At 45.7% G+C, this 22,031-nt stretch overlaps 1 protein-coding gene across 10 annotated transcripts in view; it reads left to right on the plus strand.

Moving 5' to 3' along the window:
* LOC141097192 (3',5'-cyclic-AMP phosphodiesterase 4D) overlaps positions 1-22,031 on the plus strand; it is a 1,243,227-nt gene that overhangs the window by 1,133,164 nt on the left and 88,032 nt on the right. For all 10 annotated transcript variants that reach the window (XM_073584285.1, XM_073584286.1, XM_073584291.1 and 7 more), the window contains one exon: positions 20,487-20,599. In XM_073584285.1, coding sequence (XP_073440386.1) covers positions 20,487-20,599 — 113 coding nt within the window. The remainder of the gene's footprint in view (positions 1-20,486; positions 20,600-22,031) is intronic.

Below are 22,031 nucleotides of genomic sequence, written 5' to 3' on the forward strand. Positions count from 1 at the left end.
TTTATGAAGGAGGACTATGGGCCGTGCATTATACTTTATGGAGGACTATGGGCTGTGCATTATACTTTATGGAGGACTATGGGCCGTGCATTATACTTTATGGAGGACTATGGGCTGTGCATTATACTTTATGAAGGAGGACTATGGGCCGTGCATTATACTTTATGGAGGACTATGGGCTGTGCATTATACTTTATGGAGGACTATGGGCTGTGCATTATACTTTATGGAGGACTATGGGCTGTGCATTATACTTTATGGAGGGCTACGGGCTGTGCATTATACTTTATGGAGGACTATGGGCTGTGCATTATACTTTATGGAGGACTATGGGCTGTGCATTATACTTTATGGAGGGCTACGGGCTGTGCATTATACTTTATGGAGGGCTACGGGCTGTGCATTATACTTTATGGAGGACTATGGGCTCTGCATTATACTTTATGGAGGGCTACGGGCTGTACATTATACTTTATGGAGGACTACGGGCTGTGCATTATACTTGATGGAGGACTATGGGCTGTGCATTATACTTTATGGAGGACTACGGGCTGTGCATTATACTTTATGGAAGACTACGGGCTGTGCATTATACTTTATGGAGGACTACGGGCTGTGCATTATACTTTATGGAGGACTACGGGCTGTGCATTATACTTTATGGAGGAATATGGGCCGAGCATTATACTTTATGGAGGACTATGGGCCGTGCATTATACTTTATGGAGGGCTATGGGCCGTGCATTATACTTTATGGAGGGCTATGGGCCGTGCATTATACTTTATGGAGGGCTATGGGCCGTGCATTATACTTTATGGAGGGCTATGGGCCGTGCATTATACTTTATGGAGGGCTATGGGCCGTGCATGATACTTTATGGAGGGCTATGGGCTGTGTACTATACTTTATGGAGGGCTATGGGCCGTGCATTATACTTTATGGAGGACTATGGGCCGTGCATTATACTTTATGGAGGACTATGGGCTGTGCATTATACTTTTTGGAGGACTATGGGCTGCTGCGCTTTATACTTTATGGCTGACTATGGGCTACGCATTATACTATATGAAGCATATGGGTTGTGTATGATACTAGTATGGATAACTGTGGGCTGTGCATTATACTATATGAAGGATATCGGCTGTGTATCATACTAATATGGAGGACTATGGGCTGCTGCGCATTATACTTTATGGAGGACTATGGGCCGTGCATTATACTTTATGGAGGACTATGGGCCGTGCATTATACTTTATGGAGGACTATGGGCTGTGCATTATACTTTATGGAGGGCTATGGGCTGCGCATTATACTGTATGGAGGACTATGGGCTGCGCATTATACTGTATGGAGGACTACGGGCTGTGCATTATACTTTATGGAGGACTATGGGCCGTGTATTATACTTTATGGAGGACGATGGGCCGTGCATTATACTTTATGGCTGACTATGGGCTACGCATTATACTATATGAAGGATATCGGCTGTGTATTATACTAATATGGAGGACTATGGGCTGCTGCGCATTATACTTTATGGAGGACTATGGGACGTGCATTATACTTTATGGAGGACTATTGGCCGTGCATTATACTTTATGGAGGGCTATGGGCCGTGCATTATACTTTATGGAGGACTATGGGCCGCGCATTATACTTTATGGAGGAATATGGGCCGAGCATTATACTTTATGGAGGACTATGGGATGTGCATTATACTTTATGGAGGACTACGGGCTGTGCATTATACTTTATGGAGGACTATTGGCTGTGCATTATACTTTATGGAGGACTATTGGCTGTGCATTATACTTTATGGAGGAATATGGGCCGAGCATTATACTTTATGGAGGACTATGGGCCGTGCATTATACTTTATGGAGGGCTATCGGCCGTGCATTATACTTTATGGAGGGCGATGGGCCGTGCATTATACTTTATGGAGGGCTATGGGCCGTGCATTATACTTTATGGAGGGCTATGGGCCGTGCATTATACTTTATGGAGGGCTATGGGCCGTGCATGATACTTTATGGAGGGCTATGGGCTGTGTACTATACTTTATGGAGGGCTATGGGCCGTGCATTATACTTTATGGAGGACTACGGGCCGTGCATTATACTTTTTGGAGGACTATGGGCCGTGCATTATACTTTATGGAGGACTATGGGCTGTGCATTATACTTTATGGAGGACTATGGGCTGCTGCGCTTTATACTTTATGGCTGACTATGGGCTACGCATTATACTATATGAAGCATATGGGTTTTGTATGATACTAGTATGGATAACTGTGGGCTGTGCATTATACTATATGAAGGATATCGGCTGTGTATCATACTAATATGGAGGACTATGGGCTGCTGCGCATTATACTTTATGGAGGACTATGGGCCGTGCATTATACTTTTTGGAGGACTATGGGCCGTGCATTATACTTTATGGAGGACTATGGGCCGTGCATTATACTTTATGGAGGGCTATGGGCCGTGCATGATACTTTATGGAGGGCTATGGGCTGCGCATTATACTGTATGGAGGACTATGGGCTGCGCATTATACTGTATGGAGGACTACGGGCTGTGCATTATACTTTATGGAGTACTATGGGCCGTGTATTATACTTTATGGAGGACGATGGGCCGTGCATTATACTTTATGGCTGACTATGGGCTACGCATTATACTATATGAAGGATATCGGCTGTGTATTATACTAATATGGAGGACTATGGGCTGCTGCGCATTATACTTTATGGAGGACTATGGGCCGTGCATTATACTTTATGGAGGACTATTGGCCGTGCATTATACTTTATGGAGGGCTATGGGCCGTGCATTATACTTTATGGAGGACTATGGGCCGTGCATTATATTTTATGGAGGGCTATGGGCTGTGCATTATACTTTATGGAGGGCTATGGGATGTGCATTATACTTTATGGAGGACTACGGGCTGTGCATTATACTTTATGGAGGACTATTGGCTGTGCATTATACTTTATGGAGGACTATGGGACGTGCTTTATACTTTATGGAGGACTATGGGCCGTGCATTATACTTTATGGAGGACTATGGGCCGTGCATTATACTTTATGGAGGGCTATGGGCCGTGCATTATACTTTATGGAGGGCTATGGGCCGTGCATTATACTTTATGGAGGGCTATGGGCCGTGCATTATACTTTATGGAGGACTATGGGCTGTGCATTATACTTTATGGAGGGCTATGGGCTGTGCATTATACTTTATGGAGGACTACGGGCCGTGCATTATACTTTATGGAGGACTATGGGCCGTGCATTATACTTTATGGAGGACTATGGGATGTGTATTATACTTTATGGAGGACTATGGGCTGCTGCGCTTTATACTTTATGGGTGACTATGGGCTACGCATTATACTATATGAAGCATATGGGTTGTGTATGATACTAGTATGGATAATTGTGGGCTGTGCATTATACTATATGAAGGATATCGGCTGTGTATCATACTAATATGGAGGACTATGGGCTGCTGCGCATTATACTTTATGGAGGACTATGGGCCGTGCATTATACTTTATGGAGGACTATGGGCCGTGCATTATACTTTATGGAGGACTATGGGCTGTGCATTATACTTTATGGAGGACTATGGGCTGCTGCGCTTTATACTTTATGGGTGACTATGGGCCGTGCATTATACTTTATGGCTGACTATGGGCTGTGCATTATACTTTATGAAGGAGGACTATGGGCCGTGCATTATACTTTATGGAGGACTATGGGCTGTGCATTATACTTTATGAAGGAGGACTATGGGCCGTGCATTATACTTTATGGAGGACTATGGGCTGTGCATTATACTTTATGGAGGACTATGGGCCGTGCATTATACTTTATGGAGGACTATGGGCTGTGCATTATACTTTATGAAGGAGGACTATGGGCCGTGCATTATACTTTATGGAGGACTATGGGCTGTGCATTATACTTTATGGAGGACTATGGGCTGTGCATTATACTTTATGGAGGGCTATGGGCTGTGCATTATACTTTATGGAGGGCTATGGGCCGTGCATTATACTTTATGGAGGACTACGGGCCGTGCATTATACTTTATGGAGGACTATGGGATGTGCATTATACTTTATGGAGGACTATGGGCTGCTGCGCTTTATACTTTATGGGTGACTGTGGGCCGTGCATTATACTTTATGGCTGACTATGGGCTATGCATTATACTATATGAAGCATATGGGTTGTGTATGATACTAGTATGGATAACTGTGGGCTGTGCATTATACTATATGAAGGATATCGGCTGTGTATTATACTAATATGGAGGACTATGGGCTGCTGCGCATTATACTTTATGGAGGGCTATGGGCCGTGCATTATACTTTATGGAGGGCTATGGGCCGTGCATTATACTTTATGGAGGGCTATGGGCCGTGCATTATACTTTATGGAGGACTATGGGCCGTGCATTATACTTTATGGAGGGCTATGGGCCGTGCATTATACTTTATGGAGGGCTATGGGCCGTGCATTATTCTTTATGGAGGGCTATGGGCCGTGCATTATACTTTATGGAGGGCTATGGGCCGTGCATTATACTTTATGGAGGGCTATGGGCCGTGCATTATACTTTATGGAGGGCTATGGGCCGTGCATTATACTTTATGGAGGGCTATGGGCCGTGCATTATACTTTATGGAGGGCTATGGGCCGTGCATTATACTTTATGGAGGGCTGTGGGCTGTGTACTATACTTTACGGAGGGCTATGGGCCGTGCATTATACTTTATGGAGGACTACGGGCTGTGCATTATACTTTATGGAGGACTATGGGCCGTGCTTTATACTTTATGGAGGACTATGGGCCGTGCATTATACTTTATGGAGGACGATGGGCCGTGCATTATACTTTATGGAGGACTATGGGCCGTGCTTTATACTTTATGGAGGACGATGGGCCGTGCATTATACTTTCTGGAGGACTACGGGCTGTGCATTATACTTTATGGAGGACTATGGGCTGTGCATTATTCTTTATGGAGGGCTATGGGCTGTGTACTATACTTTACGGAGGGCTATGGGCCGTGCATTATACTTTATGGAGGACTATGGGCCGTGCATTATACTTTATGGAGGGCTATGGGCCGTGCATTATACTTTATGGAGGGCTATGGGCCGTGCATTATACTTTATGGAGGGCTATGGGCCGTGCATTATACTTTATGGAGGGCTATGGGCCGTGCATTATACTTTATGGAGGGCTATGGGCCGTGCATTATACTTTATGGAGGGCTATGGGCCGTGCATTATACTTTATGGAGGGCTATGGGCTGTGTACTATACTTTACGGAGGGCTATGGGCCGTGCATTATACTTTATGGAGGACTACGGGCTGTGCATTATACTTTATGGAGGACTATGGGCCGTGCTTTATACTTTATGGAGGACTATGGGCCGTGCATTATACTTTATGGAGGACGATGGGCCGTGCATTATACTTTATGGAGGACTATGGGCCGTGCTTTTTACTTTATGGAGGACGATGGGCCGTGCATTATACTTTCTGGAGGACTACGGGCTGTGCATTATACTTTATGGAGGACTATGGGCTGTGCATTATACTTTATGGAGGACTATGGGCCGTGCATTATACTTTATGGAGGACGATGGGCCGTGCATTATACTTTCTGGAGGACTATGGGCCGTGCATTATACTTTATGGCTGACTATGGGCTACGCATTATAGTATATGAAGCACATGGGTTGTGTATGATACTAGTATGGATAACTGTGGGCTGTGCATTATACTATATGAAGGATATCGGCTGTGTATTATACTAATATGGAGGACTATGGGCTGCTGCGCATTATACTTTATGGAGGACTATGGGCCGTGCATTATACTTTATGGAGGACTATGGGCCGTGCATTATACTTTATGGAGGGCTATGGGCCGTGCATTATACTTTATGGAGGACTATGGGCCGAGCATTATACTTTATGGAGGACTATGGGCCGTGCATTATACTTTATGGAGGCCTATGGGCCGTGCATTATACTTTATGGAGGGCTATGGGCCGTGCATTATACTTTATGGAGGGCTATGGGCCGTGCATGATACTTTATGGAGGGCTATGGGCTGTGTACTATACTTTATGGAGGGCTATGGGCCGTGCATTATACTTTATGGAGGACTACGGGCCGTGCATTATACTTTATGGAGGACTATGGGCCGTGCATTATACTTTATGGAGGACTATGGGCTGTGCATTATACTTTATGGAGGACTATGGGCTGCTGCGCTTTATACTTTATGGCTGACTATGGGCTACGCATTATACTATATGAAGCATATGGGTTGTGTATGATACTAGTATGGATAACTGTGGGCTGTGCATTATACTATATGAAGGATATCGGCTGTGTATTATACTAATATGGAGGACTATGGGCTGCTGTGCATTATAATTTATGGAGGACTATGGGCCGTGCATTATACTTTATGGAGGGCTATGGGCCGTGCATTATACTTTATGGAGGGCTATGGGCTGTGCATTATACTGTATGGAGGGCTATGGGCCGTGCATTATACTTTATGGAGGACTATGGGCTGTGCATTATACTTTATGGAGGATTACGGGCTGTGCATTATACTTTATGGAGGACTATGGGCCGTGCATTATACTTTATGGAGGGCTATGGGCTGTGTATTATACTTTATGGAGGACTATGGGCTGTGCATTATACTTTATGGAGGGCTATGGGCTGTGTATTATACTTTACGGAGGGCTATGGGCTGTGTACTATACTTTATGGAGGGCTATGGGCCGTGCATTATACTTTATGGAGGACTATGGGCCGTGCATTATACTTTATGGAGGACTATGGGCCGTGCATTATACTTTATGGAGGACTATGGGCTGTGCATTATACTTTATGGACGACTATGGGCTGCTGCGCTTTATACTTTATGGCTGACTATGGGATACGCATTATACTATATGAAGCATATGGGTTGTGTATGATACTAGTATGGATAACTGTGGGCTGTGCATTATACTATATGAAGGATATCGGCTGTGTATCATACTAATATGGAGGACTATGGGCTGCTGCGCATTATACTTTATGGAGGACTATGGGCCGTGCATTATACTTTTTGGAGGACTATGGGCCGTGCATTATACTTTATGGAGGACTATGGGCCGTGCATTATACTTTATGGAGGGCTATGGGCCGTGCATGATACTTTATGGAGGGCTATGGGCTGCGCATTATACTGTATGGAGGACTATGGGCTGCGCATTATACTGTATGGAGGACTACGGGCTGTGCATTATACTTTATGGAGGACTATGGGCCGTGTATTATACTTTATGGAGGACGATGGGCCGTGCATTATACTTTATGGCTGACTATGGGCTACGCATTATACTATATGAAGGATATCGGCTGTGTATTATACTAATATGGAGGACTATGGGCTGCTGCGCATTATACTTTATGGAGGACTATGGGCCGTGCATTATACTTTATGGAGGACTATTGGCCGTGCATTATACTTTATGGAGGGCTATGGGCCGTGCATTATACTTTATGGAGGACTATGGGCCGTGCATTATATTTTATGGAGGGCTATGGGCTGTGCATTATACTTTATGGAGGGCTATGGGATGTGTATTATACTTTATGGAGGACTACGGGCTGTGCATTATACTTTATGGAGGACTATTGGCTGTGCATTATACTTTATGGAGGACTATGGGACGTGCTTTATACTTTATGGAGGACTATGGGCCGTGCATTATACTTTATGGAGGACTATGGGCCGTGCATTATACTTTATGGAGGGCTATGGGCCGTGCATTATACTTTATGGAGGGCTATGGGCCGTGCATTATACTTTATGGAGGGCTATGGGCCGTGCATTATACTTTATGGAGGACTATGGGCTGTGCATTATACTTTATGGAGGGCTATGGGCTGTGCATTATACTTTATGGAGGACTACGGGCCGTGCATTATACTTTATGGAGGACTATGGGCCGTGCATTATACTTTATGGAGGACTATTGGATGTGTATTATACTTTATGGAGGACTATGGGCTGCTGCGCTTTATACTTTATGGGTGACTATGGGCTACGCATTATACTATATGAAGCATATGGGTTGTGTATGATACTAGTATGGATAATTGTGGGCTGTGCATTATACTATATGAAGGATATCGGCTGTGTATCATACTAATATGGAGGACTATGGGCTGCTGCGCATTATACTTTATGGAGGACTATGGGCCGTGCATTATACTTTATGGAGGACTATGGGCCGTGCATTATACTTTATGGAGGACTATGGGCTGTGCATTATACTTTATGGAGGACTATGGGCTGCTGCGCTTTATACTTTATGGGTGACTATGGGCCGTGCATTATACTTTATGGCTGACTATGGGCTGTGCATTATACTTTATGAAGGAGGACTATGGGCCGTGCATTATACTTTATGGAGGACTATGGGCTGTGCATTATACTTTATGAAGGAGGACTATGGGCCGTGCATTATACTTTATGGAGGACTATGGGCTGTGCATTATACTTTATGGAGGACTATGGGCCGTGCATTATACTTTATGGAGGACTATGGGCTGTGCATTATACTTTATGAAGGAGGACTATGGGCCGTGCATTATACTTTATGGAGGACTATGGGCTGTGCATTATACTTTATGGAGGACTATGGGCTGTGCATTATACTTTATGGAGGGCTATGGGCTGTGCATTATACTTTATGGAGGGCTATGGGCCGTGCATTATACTTTATGGAGGACTACGGGCCGTGCATTATACTTTATGGAGGACTATGGGATGTGCATTATACTTTATGGAGGACTATGGGCTGCTGCGCTTTATACTTTATGGGTGACTGTGGGCCGTGCATTATACTTTATGGCTGACTATGGGCTATGCATTATACTATATGAAGCATATGGGTTGTGTATGATACTAGTATGGATAACTGTGGGCTGTGCATTATACTATATGAAGGATATCGGCTGTGTATTATACTAATATGGAGGACTATGGGCTGCTGCGCATTATACTTTATGGAGGGCTATGGGCCGTGCATTATACTTTATGGAGGGCTATGGGCCGTGCATTATACTTTATGGAGGGCTATGGGCCGTGCATTATACTTTATGGAGGACTATGGGCCGTGCATTATACTTTATGGAGGGCTATGGGCCGTGCATTATACTTTATGGAGGGCTATGGGCCGTGCATTATTCTTTATGGAGGGCTATGGGCCGTGCATTATACTTTATGGAGGGCTATGGGCCGTGCATTATACTTTATGGAGGGCTATGGGCCGTGCATTATACTTTATGGAGGGCTATGGGCCGTGCATTATACTTTATGGAGGGCTATGGGCCGTGCATTATACTTTATGGAGGGCTATGGGCCGTGCATTATACTTTATGGAGGGCTGTGGGCTGTGTACTATACTTTACGGAGGGCTATGGGCCGTGCATTATACTTTATGGAGGACTACGGGCTGTGCATTATACTTTATGGAGGACTATGGGCCGTGCTTTATACTTTATGGAGGACTATGGGCCGTGCATTATACTTTATGGAGGACGATGGGCCGTGCATTATACTTTATGGAGGACTATGGGCCGTGCTTTATACTTTATGGAGGACGATGGGCCGTGCATTATACTTTCTGGAGGACTACGGGCTGTGCATTATACTTTATGGAGGACTATGGGCTGTGCATTATTCTTTATGGAGGGCTATGGGCTGTGTACTATACTTTACGGAGGGCTATGGGCCGTGCATTATACTTTATGGAGGACTATGGGCCGTGCATTATACTTTATGGAGGGCTATGGGCCGTGCATTATACTTTATGGAGGGCTATGGGCCGTGCATTATACTTTATGGAGGACTATGGGCCGTGCATTATACTTTATGGAGGGCTATGGGCCGTGCATTATACTTTATGGAGGGCTATGGGCTGTGTACTATACTTTACGGAGGGCTATGGGCCGTGCATTATACTTTATGGAGGACTACGGGCTGTGCATTATACTTTATGGAGGACTACGGGCTGTGCATTATACTTTATGGAGGACTATGGGCCGTGCTTTATACTTTATGGAGGACTATGGGCCGTGCATTATACTTTATGGAGGACGATGGGCCGTGCATTATACTTTATGGAGGACTATGGGCCGTGCTTTTTACTTTATGGAGGACGATGGGCCGTGCATTATACTTTCTGGAGGACTACGGGCTGTGCATTATACTTTATGGAGGACTATGGGCTGTGCATTATACTTTATGGAGGACTATGGGCCGTGCATTATACTTTATGGAGGACGATGGGCCGTGCATTATACTTTCTGGAGGACTATGGGCCGTGCATTATACTTTATGGCTGACTATGGGCTACGCATTATAGTATATGAAGCACATGGGTTGTGTATGATACTAGTATGGATAACTGTGGGCTGTGCATTATACTATATGAAGGATATCGGCTGTGTATTATACTAATATGGAGGACTATGGGCTGCTGCGCATTATACTTTATGGAGGACTATGGGCCGTGCATTATACTTTATGGAGGACTATGGGCCGTGCATTATACTTTATGGAGGGCTATGGGCCGTGCATTATACTTTATGGAGGACTATGGGCCGAGCATTATACTTTATGGAGGACTATGGGCCGTGCATTATACTTTATGGAGGGCTATGGGCCGTGCATTATACTTTATGGAGGGCTATGGGCCGTGCATTATACTTTATGGAGGGCTATGGGCCGTGCATGATACTTTATGGAGGGCTATGGGCTGTGTACTATACTTTATGGAGGGCTATGGGCCGTGCATTATACTTTATGGAGGACTACGGGCCGTGCATTATACTTTATGGAGGACTATGGGCCGTGCATTATACTTTATGGAGGACTATGGGCTGTGCATTATACTTTATGGAGGACTATGGGATGTGCATTATACTTTATGGAGGACTATGGGCTGCTGCGCTTTATACTTTATGGGTGACTGTGGGCCGTGCATTATACTTTATGGCTGACTATGGGCTATGCATTATACTATATGAAGCATATGGGTTGTGTATGATACTAGTATGGATAACTGTGGGCTGTGCATTATACTATATGAAGGATATCGGCTGTGTATTATACTAATATGGAGGACTATGGGCTGCTGCGCATTATACTTTATGGAGGGCTATGGGCCGTGCATTATACTTTATGGAGGGCTATGGGCCGTGCATTATACTTTATGGAGGGCTATGGGCCGTGCATGATACTTTATGGAGGGCTATGGGCTGTGTACTATACTTTATGGAGGACTATGGGCCGTGCATTATACTTTATGGAGGGCTATGGGCCGTGCATTATACTTTATGGAGGACTATGGGCCGAGCATTATACTTTATGGAGGACTATGGGCCGTGCATTATACTTTATGGAGGGCTATGGGCCGTGCATTATACTTTATGGAGGGCTATGGGCCGTGCATTATACTTTATGGAGGGCTATGGGCCGTGCATTATACTTTATGGAGGGCTGTGGGCTGTGTACTATACTTTACGGAGGGCTATGGGCCGTGCATTATACTTTATGGAGGACTACGGGCTGTGCATTATACTTTATGGAGGACTATGGGCCGTGCTTTATACTTTATGGAGGACTATGGGCCGTGCATTATACTTTATGGAGGACGATGGGCCGTGCATTATACTTTATGGAGGACTATGGGCCGTGCTTTATACTTTATGGAGGACGATGGGCCGTGCATTATACTTTCTGGAGGACTACGGGCTGTGCATTATACTTTATGGAGGACTATGGGCTGTGCATTATTCTTTATGGAGGGCTATCGGCTGTGTACTATACTTTACGGAGGGCTATGGGCCGTGCATTATACTTTATGGAGGACTATGGGCCGTGCATTATACTTTATGGAGGGCTATGGGCCGTGCATTATACTTTATGGAGGGCTATGGGCCGTGCATTATACTTTATGGAGGACTATGGGCCGTGCATTATACTTTATGGAGGGCTATGGGCCGTGCATTATACTTTATGGAGGGCTATGGGCTGTGTACTATACTTTACGGAGGGCTATGGGCCGTGCATTATACTTTATGGAGGACTACGGGCTGTGCATTATACTTTATGGAGGACTATGGGCCGTGCTTTATACTTTATGGAGGACTATGGGCCGTGCATTATACTTTATGGAGGACGATGGGCCGTGCATTATACTTTATGGAGGACTATGGGCCGTGCTTTTTACTTTATGGAGGACGATGGGCCGTGCATTATACTTTCTGGAGGACTACGGGCTGTGCATTATACTTTATGGAGGACTATGGGCTGTGCATTATACTTTATGGAGGACTATGGGCCGTGCATTATACTTTATGGAGGACGATGGGCCGTGCATTATACTTTCTGGAGGACTATGGGCCGTGCATTATACTTTATGGCTGACTATGGGCTACGCATTATAGTATATGAAGCACATGGGTTGTGTATGATACTAGTATGGATAACTGTGGGCTGTGCATTATACTATATGAAGGATATCGGCTGTGTATTATACTAATATGGAGGACTATGGGCTGCTGCGCATTATACTTTATGGAGGACTATGGGCCGTGCATTATACTTTATGGAGGACTATGGGCCGTGCATTATACTTTATGGAGGGCTATGGGCCGTGCATTATACTTTATGGAGGACTATGGGCCGAGCATTATACTTTATGGAGGACTATGGGCCGTGCATTATACTTTATGGAGGGCTATGGGCCGTGCATTATACTTTATGGAGGGCTATGGGCCGTGCATTATACTTTATGGAGGGCTATGGGCCGTGCATGATACTTTATGGAGGGCTATGGGCTGTGTACTATACTTTATGGAGGGCTATGGGCCGTGCATTATACTTTATGGAGGACTACGGGCCGTGCATTATACTTTATGGAGGACTATGGGCCGTGCATTATACTTTATGGAGGACTATGGGCTGTGCATTATACTTTATGGAGGACTATGGGCTGCTGCGCTTTATACTTTATGGCTGACTATGGGCTACGCATTATACTATATGAAGCATATGGGTTGTGTATGATACTAGTATGGATAACTGTGGGCTGTGCATTATACTATATGAAGGATATCGGCTGTGTATTATACTAATATGGAGGACTATGGGCTGCTGTGCATTATAATTTATGGAGGACTATGGGCCGTGCATTATACTTTATGGAGGGCTATGGGCCGTGCATTATACTTTATGGAGGGTTATGGGCTGTGCATTATACTGTATGGAGGGCTATGGGCCGTGCATTATACTTTATGGAGGACTATGGGCTGTGCATTATACTTTATGGAGGATTACGGGCTGTGCATTATACTTTATGGAGGACTATGGGCCGTGCATTATACTTTATGGAGGGCTATGGGCTGTGTATTATACTTTATGGAGGACTATGGGCTGTGCATTATACTTTATGGAGGGCTATGGGCTGTGTATTATACTTTACGGAGGGCTATGGGCTGTGTACTATACTTTATGGAGGGCTATGGGCCGTGCATTATACTTTATGGAGGACTATGGGCCGTGCATTATACTTTATGGAGGACTATGGGCCGTGCATTATACTTTATGGAGGACTATGGGCTGTGCATTATACTTTATGGACGACTATGGGCTGCTGCGCTTTATACTTTATGGCTGACTATGGGATACGCATTATACTATATGAAGCATATGGGTTGTGTATGATACTAGTATGGATAACTGTGGGCTGTGCATTATACTATATGAAGGATATCGGCTGTGTATTATACTAATATGGAGGACTATGGGCTGCTGCGCATTATACTTTATGGAGGACTATGGGCCGTGCATTATACTTTATGGAGGACTATGGGCCGTGCATTATACTTTATGGAGGGCTATGGGCCGTGCATTATACTTTATGGAGGACTATGGGCCGAGTATTATACTTCATGGAGGACTATGGGCCGTGCATTATACTTTATGGAGGGCTATGGGCCGTGCATTATACTTTATGGAGGGCTATGGGCCGTGCATTATACTTTATGGAGGGCTATGGGCCGTGCATGATACTTTATGGAGGGCTATGGGCTGTGTACTATACTTTATGGAGGGCTATGGGCCGTGCATTATACTTTATGGAGGACTACGGGCCGTGCATTATACTTTATGGAGGACTATGGGCCGTGCATTATACTTTATGGAGGACTATGGGCTGTGCATTATACTTTATGGAGGACTATGGGCTGCTGCGCTTTATACTTTATGGCTGACTATGGGCTACGCATTATACTATATGAAGCATATGGGTTGTGTATGATACTAGTATGGATAACTGTGGGCTGTGCATTATACTATATGAAGGATATCGGCTGTGTATTATACTAATATGGAGGACTATGGGCTGCTGTGCATTATAATTTATGGAGGACTATGGGCCGTGCATTATACTTTATGGAGGGCTATGGGCCGTGCATTATACTTTATGGAGGGCTATGGGCTGTGCATTATACTGTATGGAGGGCTATGGGCCGTGCATTATACTTTATGGAGGACTATGGGCTGTGCATTATACTTTATGGAGGACTACGGGCTGTGCATTATACTTTATGGAGGACTATGGGCCGTGCATTATACTTTATGGAGGGCTATGGGCTGTGTATTATACTTTATGGAGGACTATGGGCTGTGCATTATACTTTATGGAGGGCTATGGGCTGTGTATTATACTTTACGGAGGGCTATGGGCTGTGTACTATACTTTATGGAGGGCTATGGGCCGTGCATTATACTTTATGGAGGACTATGGGCCGTGCATTATACTTTATGGAGGACTATGGGCCGTGCATTATACTTTATGGAGGACTATGGGCTGTGCATTATACTTTATGGATGACTATGGGCTGCTGCGCTTTATACTTTATGGCTGACTATGGGATACGCATTATACTATATGAAGCATATGGGTTGTGTATGATACTAGTATGGATAACTGTGGGCTGTGCATTATACTATATGAAGGATATCGGCTGTGTATTATACTAATATGGAGGACTATGGGCTGCTGCGCATTATACTTTATGGAGGACTATGGGCCGTGCATTATACTTTATGGAGGGCTATGGGCCGTGCATTATACTTTATGGAGGGCTATGGGATGTGCATTATACTGTATGGAGGGCTATGGGCCGTGCATTATACTTTATGGAGGACTAAGGGCTGTGCATTATACTTTATGGAGGACTACGGGCTGTGCATTATACTTTATGGAGGACTATGGGCCGTGCATTATACTTTATGGAGGGCTATGGGCTGTGTATTATACTTTATGGAGGACTATGGGCTGTGCATTATACTTTATGGAGGGCTATGGGCTGTGTATTATACTTTATGGAGGGCTATGGGCTGTGCATTATACTTTATGGAGGACTATGGGCTGTGCATTATACTTTATGGAGGGCTATGGGCCGTGCATTATACTTTATGGAGGGCTATGGGCAGTGCATTATACTTTATGGAGGACTACGGGCCGTGCATTATACTTTATGGAGGACTATGGGATGTGCATTATACTTTATGGAGGACTATGGGCTGCTGCGCTTTATACTTTATGGGCGACTATGGGCCGTGCATTATACTTTATGGCTGACTATGGGCTATGCATTATACTATATGAAGCATATGGGTTGTGTATGATACTAGTATGGATAACTGTGGGCTGTGCATTATACTATATGAAGGATATCGGCTGTGTATTATACTAATATGGAGGACTATGGGCTGCTGCGCATTATACTTTATGGAGGCATATGGGCCGTGCATTATACTTTATGGAGGCATATGGGCCGTGCATTATACTTTATGGAGGACTATGGGCCGTGCATTATACTTTATGGAGGGCTATGGGCCGTGCATTATACTTTATGGAGGGCTATGGGCCGTGCATTATACTTTATGGAGGGCTATGGGCCATGCATTATACTTTATGGAGGGCTATGGGCCGTGCATTATACTTTATGGAGGACTATGGGCCGTGCATTATACTTTATGGAGGGCTATGGGCCGTGCATTATACTTTATGGAGGGCTATGGGCCGTGCATTATACTTTATGGAGGGCTATGGGCCGTGCATTATACTTTATGGAGGGCTATGGGCCGTGCATTATACTTTATGGAGGGCTATGGGCCGTGTACTATACTTTACGGAGGGCTTTGGGCCGTGCATTATACTTTATGGAGGACTACGGGCCGTGCATTATACTTTATGGTGGACTATGGGCCGTGCATTATACTTTATGGAGGACTATGGGCTGTGCATTATACTTTATGGAGGGCTATGGGCTGTGCATTATACTTTATGGAGGACTACGGGCCGTGCATTATACTTTATGGAGGACTATGGGCCGTGCATTATACTTTATGGAGGACTATGGGATGTGTATTATACTTTATGGAGGACTATGGGCTGCTGCGCTTTATACTTTATGGGTGACTATGGGCTACGCATTATACTATATGAAGCATATGGGTTGTGTATGATACTAGTATGGATAATTGTGGGCTGTGCATTATACTATATGAAGGATATCGGCTGTGTATTATACTAATATGGAGGACTATGGGCTGCTGCGCATTATACTTTATGGAGTACTATGGGCCGTGCATTATACTTTATGGAGGACTATGGGATGTGTATTATACTTTATGGAGGACTATGGGCTGCTGCGCTTTATACTTTATGGGTGACTATGGGCTACGCATTATACTATATGAAGCATATGGGTTGTGTATGATACTAGTATGGATAATTGTGGGCTGTGCATTATACTATATGAAGGATATCGGCTGTGTATTATACTAATATGGAGGACTATGGGCTGCTGCGCATTATACTTTATGGAGGACTATGGGCCGTGCATTATACTTTATGGAGGACTATGGGCCGTGCATTATACTTTATGGAGGACTATGGGCTGTGCATTATACTTTATGGAGGACTATGGGCTGCTGCGCTTTATACTTTATGGGTGACTATGGGCCGTGCATTATACTTTATGGCTGACTATGGGCTGTGCATTATACTTTATGAAGGAGGACTATGGGCCGTGCATTATACTTTATGGAGGACTATGGGCTGTGCATTATACTTTATGAAGGAGGACTATGGGCCGTGCATTATACTTTATGGAGGACTATGGGCCGTGCATTATACTTTATGGAGGACTATGGGCTGTGCATTATACTTTATGGAGGGCTACGGGCTGTGCATTATACTTTATGGAGGGCTACGGGCTGTGCATTATACTTTATGGAGGACTATGGGCTGTGCATTATACTTTATGGAGGGCTACGGGCTGTACATTATACTTTATGGAGGACTACGGGCTGTGCATTATACTTGATGGAGGACTATGGGCTGTGCATTATACTGTATGGAGGACTATGGGCTGTGCATTATACTTTATGGAGGACTACGGGCTGTGCATTATACTTTATGGAGGACTACGGGCTGTGCATTATACTTTATGGAGGACTACGGGCTGTGCATTATACTTTATGGAGGACTACGGGCTGTGCATTATACTTAATGGAGGACTATGGGCTGCGCATTATACTTTATGGAGGACTACGGGCTGTGCATTATACTTTATGGAGGACTACGGGCCGTGCATTATACTTAATGGAGGACTATGGGCCGCGCATTATACTTTATGGAGGACTATGGGCCGTGCATTATACTTTATGGAGGACTATGGGCCGTGCATTATACCTTATGGAGGACTACGGGCTGTGCATTGTACTTTATGGAGGACTATGGGATGTGCATTATACTTTATGGAGGACTATGGGATGTGCATTATACTTTATGGAGGCATATGGGCCGTGCATTATACTTTATGGAGGACTTTTGGCTGTGCATTATACTTTATGGAGGACTATGGGCTGTGCATTATACTTTATGGAGGGCTATGGGCCGTGTACTATACTTTATGGAGGGCTATGGGCTGTGTATTATACTTTATGGAGGGCTATGGGCTGTGCTTTATACTTTATGGAGGACTATGGGCCATGCATTATACTTTATGGAGGGCTATGGGCCGTGTATTATACTTTATGGAGGGCTATGGGCCGTGTATTATACTTTATGAAGGGCTATGGGCTGTGCTTTATACTTTATGGAGGACTATGGGCTGTGCATTATACTTTATGGAGGGCTATGGGCTGTGCATTATACTTTATGGAGGACTACGGGCCGTGCATTATACTTTATGGAGGACTATGGGATGTGTATTATACTTTATGGAGGACTATGGGCTGCTGCGCTTTATACTTTATGGGTGACTATGGGCTACGCATTATACTATATGAAGCATATGGGTTGTGTATGATACTAGTATGGATAATTGTGGGCTGTGCATTATACTATATGAAGGATATCGGCTGTGTATTATACTAATATGGAGGACTATGGGCTGCTGCGCATTATACTTTATGGAGGACTATGGGCCGTGCATTATACTTTATGGAGGACTATGGGCCGTGCATTATACTTTATGGAGGACTATGGGCTGTGCATTATACTTTATGGAGGACTATGGGCTGCTGCGCTTTATACTTTATGGGTGACTATGGGCCGTGCATTATACTTTATGAAGGAGGACTATGGGCCGTGCATTATACTTTATGGAGGACTATGGGCTGTGCATTATACTTTATGAAGGAGGACTATGGGCCGTGCATTATACTTTATGGAGGACTATGGGCTGTGCATTATACTTTATGAAGGAGGACTATGGGCCGTGCATTATACTTTATGGAGGACTATGGGCTGTGCATTATACTTTATGGAGGACTATGGGCCGTACATTATACTTTATGGAGGACTATGGGCTGTGCATTATACTTTATGGAGGGCTACGGGCTGTGCATTATACTTTATGGAGGGCTACGGGCTGTGCATTATACTTTATGGAGGACTATGGGCCGTACATTATACTTTATGGAGGACTATGGGCTGTGCATTATACTTTATGGAGGGCTACGGGCTGTGCATTATACTTTATGGAGGGCTACGGGCTGTGCATTATACTTTATGGCTGACTATGGACTGCGCATTATACTATATGAAGCATATGGGTTGTGTATCATACTAATATGGAGGTGCATTATATTATATGGAGGACTATGGGGACCGCTTTAAACTTCTGCTATGGGGCCCCATGACCTCTATATAAGCCCCTGGTCAGTATAATGGTTTATTTTTTTCTCTACAGTAATGAATAGCTGTAGAAAGGGGACCATGTATACCAGGATGGAGGGTATATATAAAATATAGGGGAATCTTGCACTGGGCCACAGCACTGCTGATGAGTCTACATACTAACCCTAGGCTGGCTTCAGAGGCACTGGCTGTAACACTATGGAGAAACCTTCCAGCTGTAATCTTTCATGTATTGATGTGAGCAGATCTAACACTAATGTCTCCAGTAATGCCATCCAGCAGCTGGCTGTGACCCTCCTTTGTGGCTGTGACCCTCCTTTGTGGCTGTGACCCTCCTTTGTGGCTGTGACCCTCCTTTGTGGCTGTGACCCTCCTTTGTGGCTGTGACCCTCCTTTGTGGCTGTGACCCTCCTTTGTGGCTGTGACCCTCCTTTGTGGCTGTGACCCTCCTTTGTGGCTGTGACCCTCCTTTGTGGCTGTGACCCTCCTTTGTGGCAGTGACCCTCAGCCCTGGGTGCTGTGCCGCCTGTGGTCACAGTGCTGAGCCTCCGTGCACACCCCCAGCCTGTGCTGCTGACAGTGGGACCTGCTCTCTGCAGTGACTGGAGGCTCCAGCTGGCTGCTCCACTCCAGGATTTCTCTCCCTCCTCCATATACTCGGTGCAGCTTTTGGTTTTGGTTCAGAGGAAGCGGCCGGGCTCCCTGGATGATGCTGCTGGTGATCAGGATGCCACACTGAAGCTGGGCTTCTTCCTGGGCGAGCTGAAGGCACAGCACAAGGACTATGGCCAGCACTGTGCTTCAGGCTGCTGCAGAGGAGAGCGCAGGAGACCTCCCCATCAGTGCTGCCAGCAGAGGCATGGAGTAGGCAGGCAGCAGCACGCTGGCTGTATACCAGGCTGCTGGGATCTCTGAGTGCCCGCCGGAGCAGTGATCCTCTCCCCACAGTCAGGCATTCACAGGGCACTTGTCAGGGACTGGCACTTTTTTCTTTCCAGAGAGTCTTGTGTAACAGTATGAAGGATCCCTCATGTATGAGCACTGGTCATGCGAGCATGGCAGTGTATGGCACCATGGACCCTCTGGAGTTTGATGTTAGCCCAGTGAAACGCTTGAAAACTCAGTATCCTTTCCCCTATCTCTTCGCAGAGGAGGCCTATCAAAAACTGGCCAGCGAGACCCTGGAGGAGCTGGACTGGTGCTTGGACCAGCTGGAAACCTTACAAACCAGGCACTCTGTCAGTGAGATGGCCTCCAACAAGGTAAGACCACCACTTGTTCTATGGGCTCGGTGGGGGCTGGAGATGCTTCTTACTATTTGCTATGTCTACTGATATGTGCAGTGCTCTTGTGGTGCAAGGGTTAAGCATGCTGAGCATTGTAGGGACAGTCAGCAGTAGGGCTGTGTGCATGGTAGAGACAGTCAGCAATAGGGCTGTGTGCATGGTAGAGACAGTCAGTAGGGCTGTGTGCATGGTAGGGACAGTCAGCAGTAGGGCTGTGTGCATGGTAGGGGCAGTCAGCAGTAGGGCTGTGTGCATGGTAGAGACAGTCAGCAATAGGGCTGTGTGCATGGTAGAGACAGTCAGTAGGGCTGTGTGCATGGTAGAGACAGTCAGTAGGGCTGTGTGCATGGTAGGGACAGTCAGCAGTAGGGCTGTGTGCATGGTAGAGACAGTCAGCGGTAGGGCTGTGTGCATGGTAGAGACAGTCAGCAATAGGGCTGTGTGCATGGTAGAGACAGTCAGTAGGGCTGTGTGCATGGTAGGGACAGTCAGCAGTAGGGCTGTGTGCATGGTAGAGACAGTCAGCGGTAGGGCTGTGTGCATGGTAGAGACAGTCAGCAATAGGGCTGTGTGCATGGTAGAGACAGTCAGTAGGGCTGTGTGCATGGTAGGGACAGTCAGCAGTAGGGCTGTGTGCATGGTAGAGACAGTCAGTAGGGCTGTGTGCATGGTAGGGACAGTCAGCGGTAGGGCTGTGTGCATGGTAGTAACAGTCAGCAATAGGGCTGTGTGTATGGTAGAGACAGTCAGTAGGGCTGTGTGCATGGTAGGGACAGTCAGCAGTAGGGCTGTGTGCATGGTAGGGGCAGTCAGCAGTAGGGCTGTGTGCATGGTAGAGACAGTCAGCAATAGGGCTGTGTGCATGGTAGAGACAGTCAGCAATAGGGCTGTGTGTATGGTAGAGACAGTCAGTAGGGCTGTGTGCATGGTAGGGACAGTCAGCAGTAGGGCTGTGTGCATGGTAGGGGCAGTCAGCAGTAGGGCTGTGTGCATGGTAGAGACAGTCAGTAGGGCTGTGTGCATGGTAGGGACAGTCAGCAGTAGGGCTGTGTGCATGGTAGAGACAGTCAGCGGTAGGGCTGTGTGCATGGTAGAGACAGTCAGCAATAGGGCTGTGTGCATGGTAGAGACAGTCAGTAGGGCTGTGTGCATGGTAGGGACGGTCAGCAGTAGGGCTGTGTGCATGGTAGAGACAGTCAGTAGGGCTGTGTGCATGGTAGGGACAGTCAGCAGTAGGGCTGTGTGCATGGTAGAGACAGTCAGCGGTAGGGCTGTGTGCATGGTAGAGACAGTCAGCAATAGGGCTGTGTGCATGGTAGAGACAGTCAGTAGGGCTGTGTGCATGGTAGGGACAGTCAGCAGTAGGGCTGTGTGCATGGTAGGGACAGTCAGCAGTAGGGCTGTGTGC

This window comes from Dendrobates tinctorius, unplaced genomic scaffold (assembly GCF_039654945.1).
Source record: "Dendrobates tinctorius isolate UK_male_01 unplaced genomic scaffold, ASM3965494v1 ptg000083l, whole genome shotgun sequence".
NCBI lineage: Eukaryota > Metazoa > Chordata > Amphibia > Anura > Dendrobatidae > Dendrobates > Dendrobates tinctorius.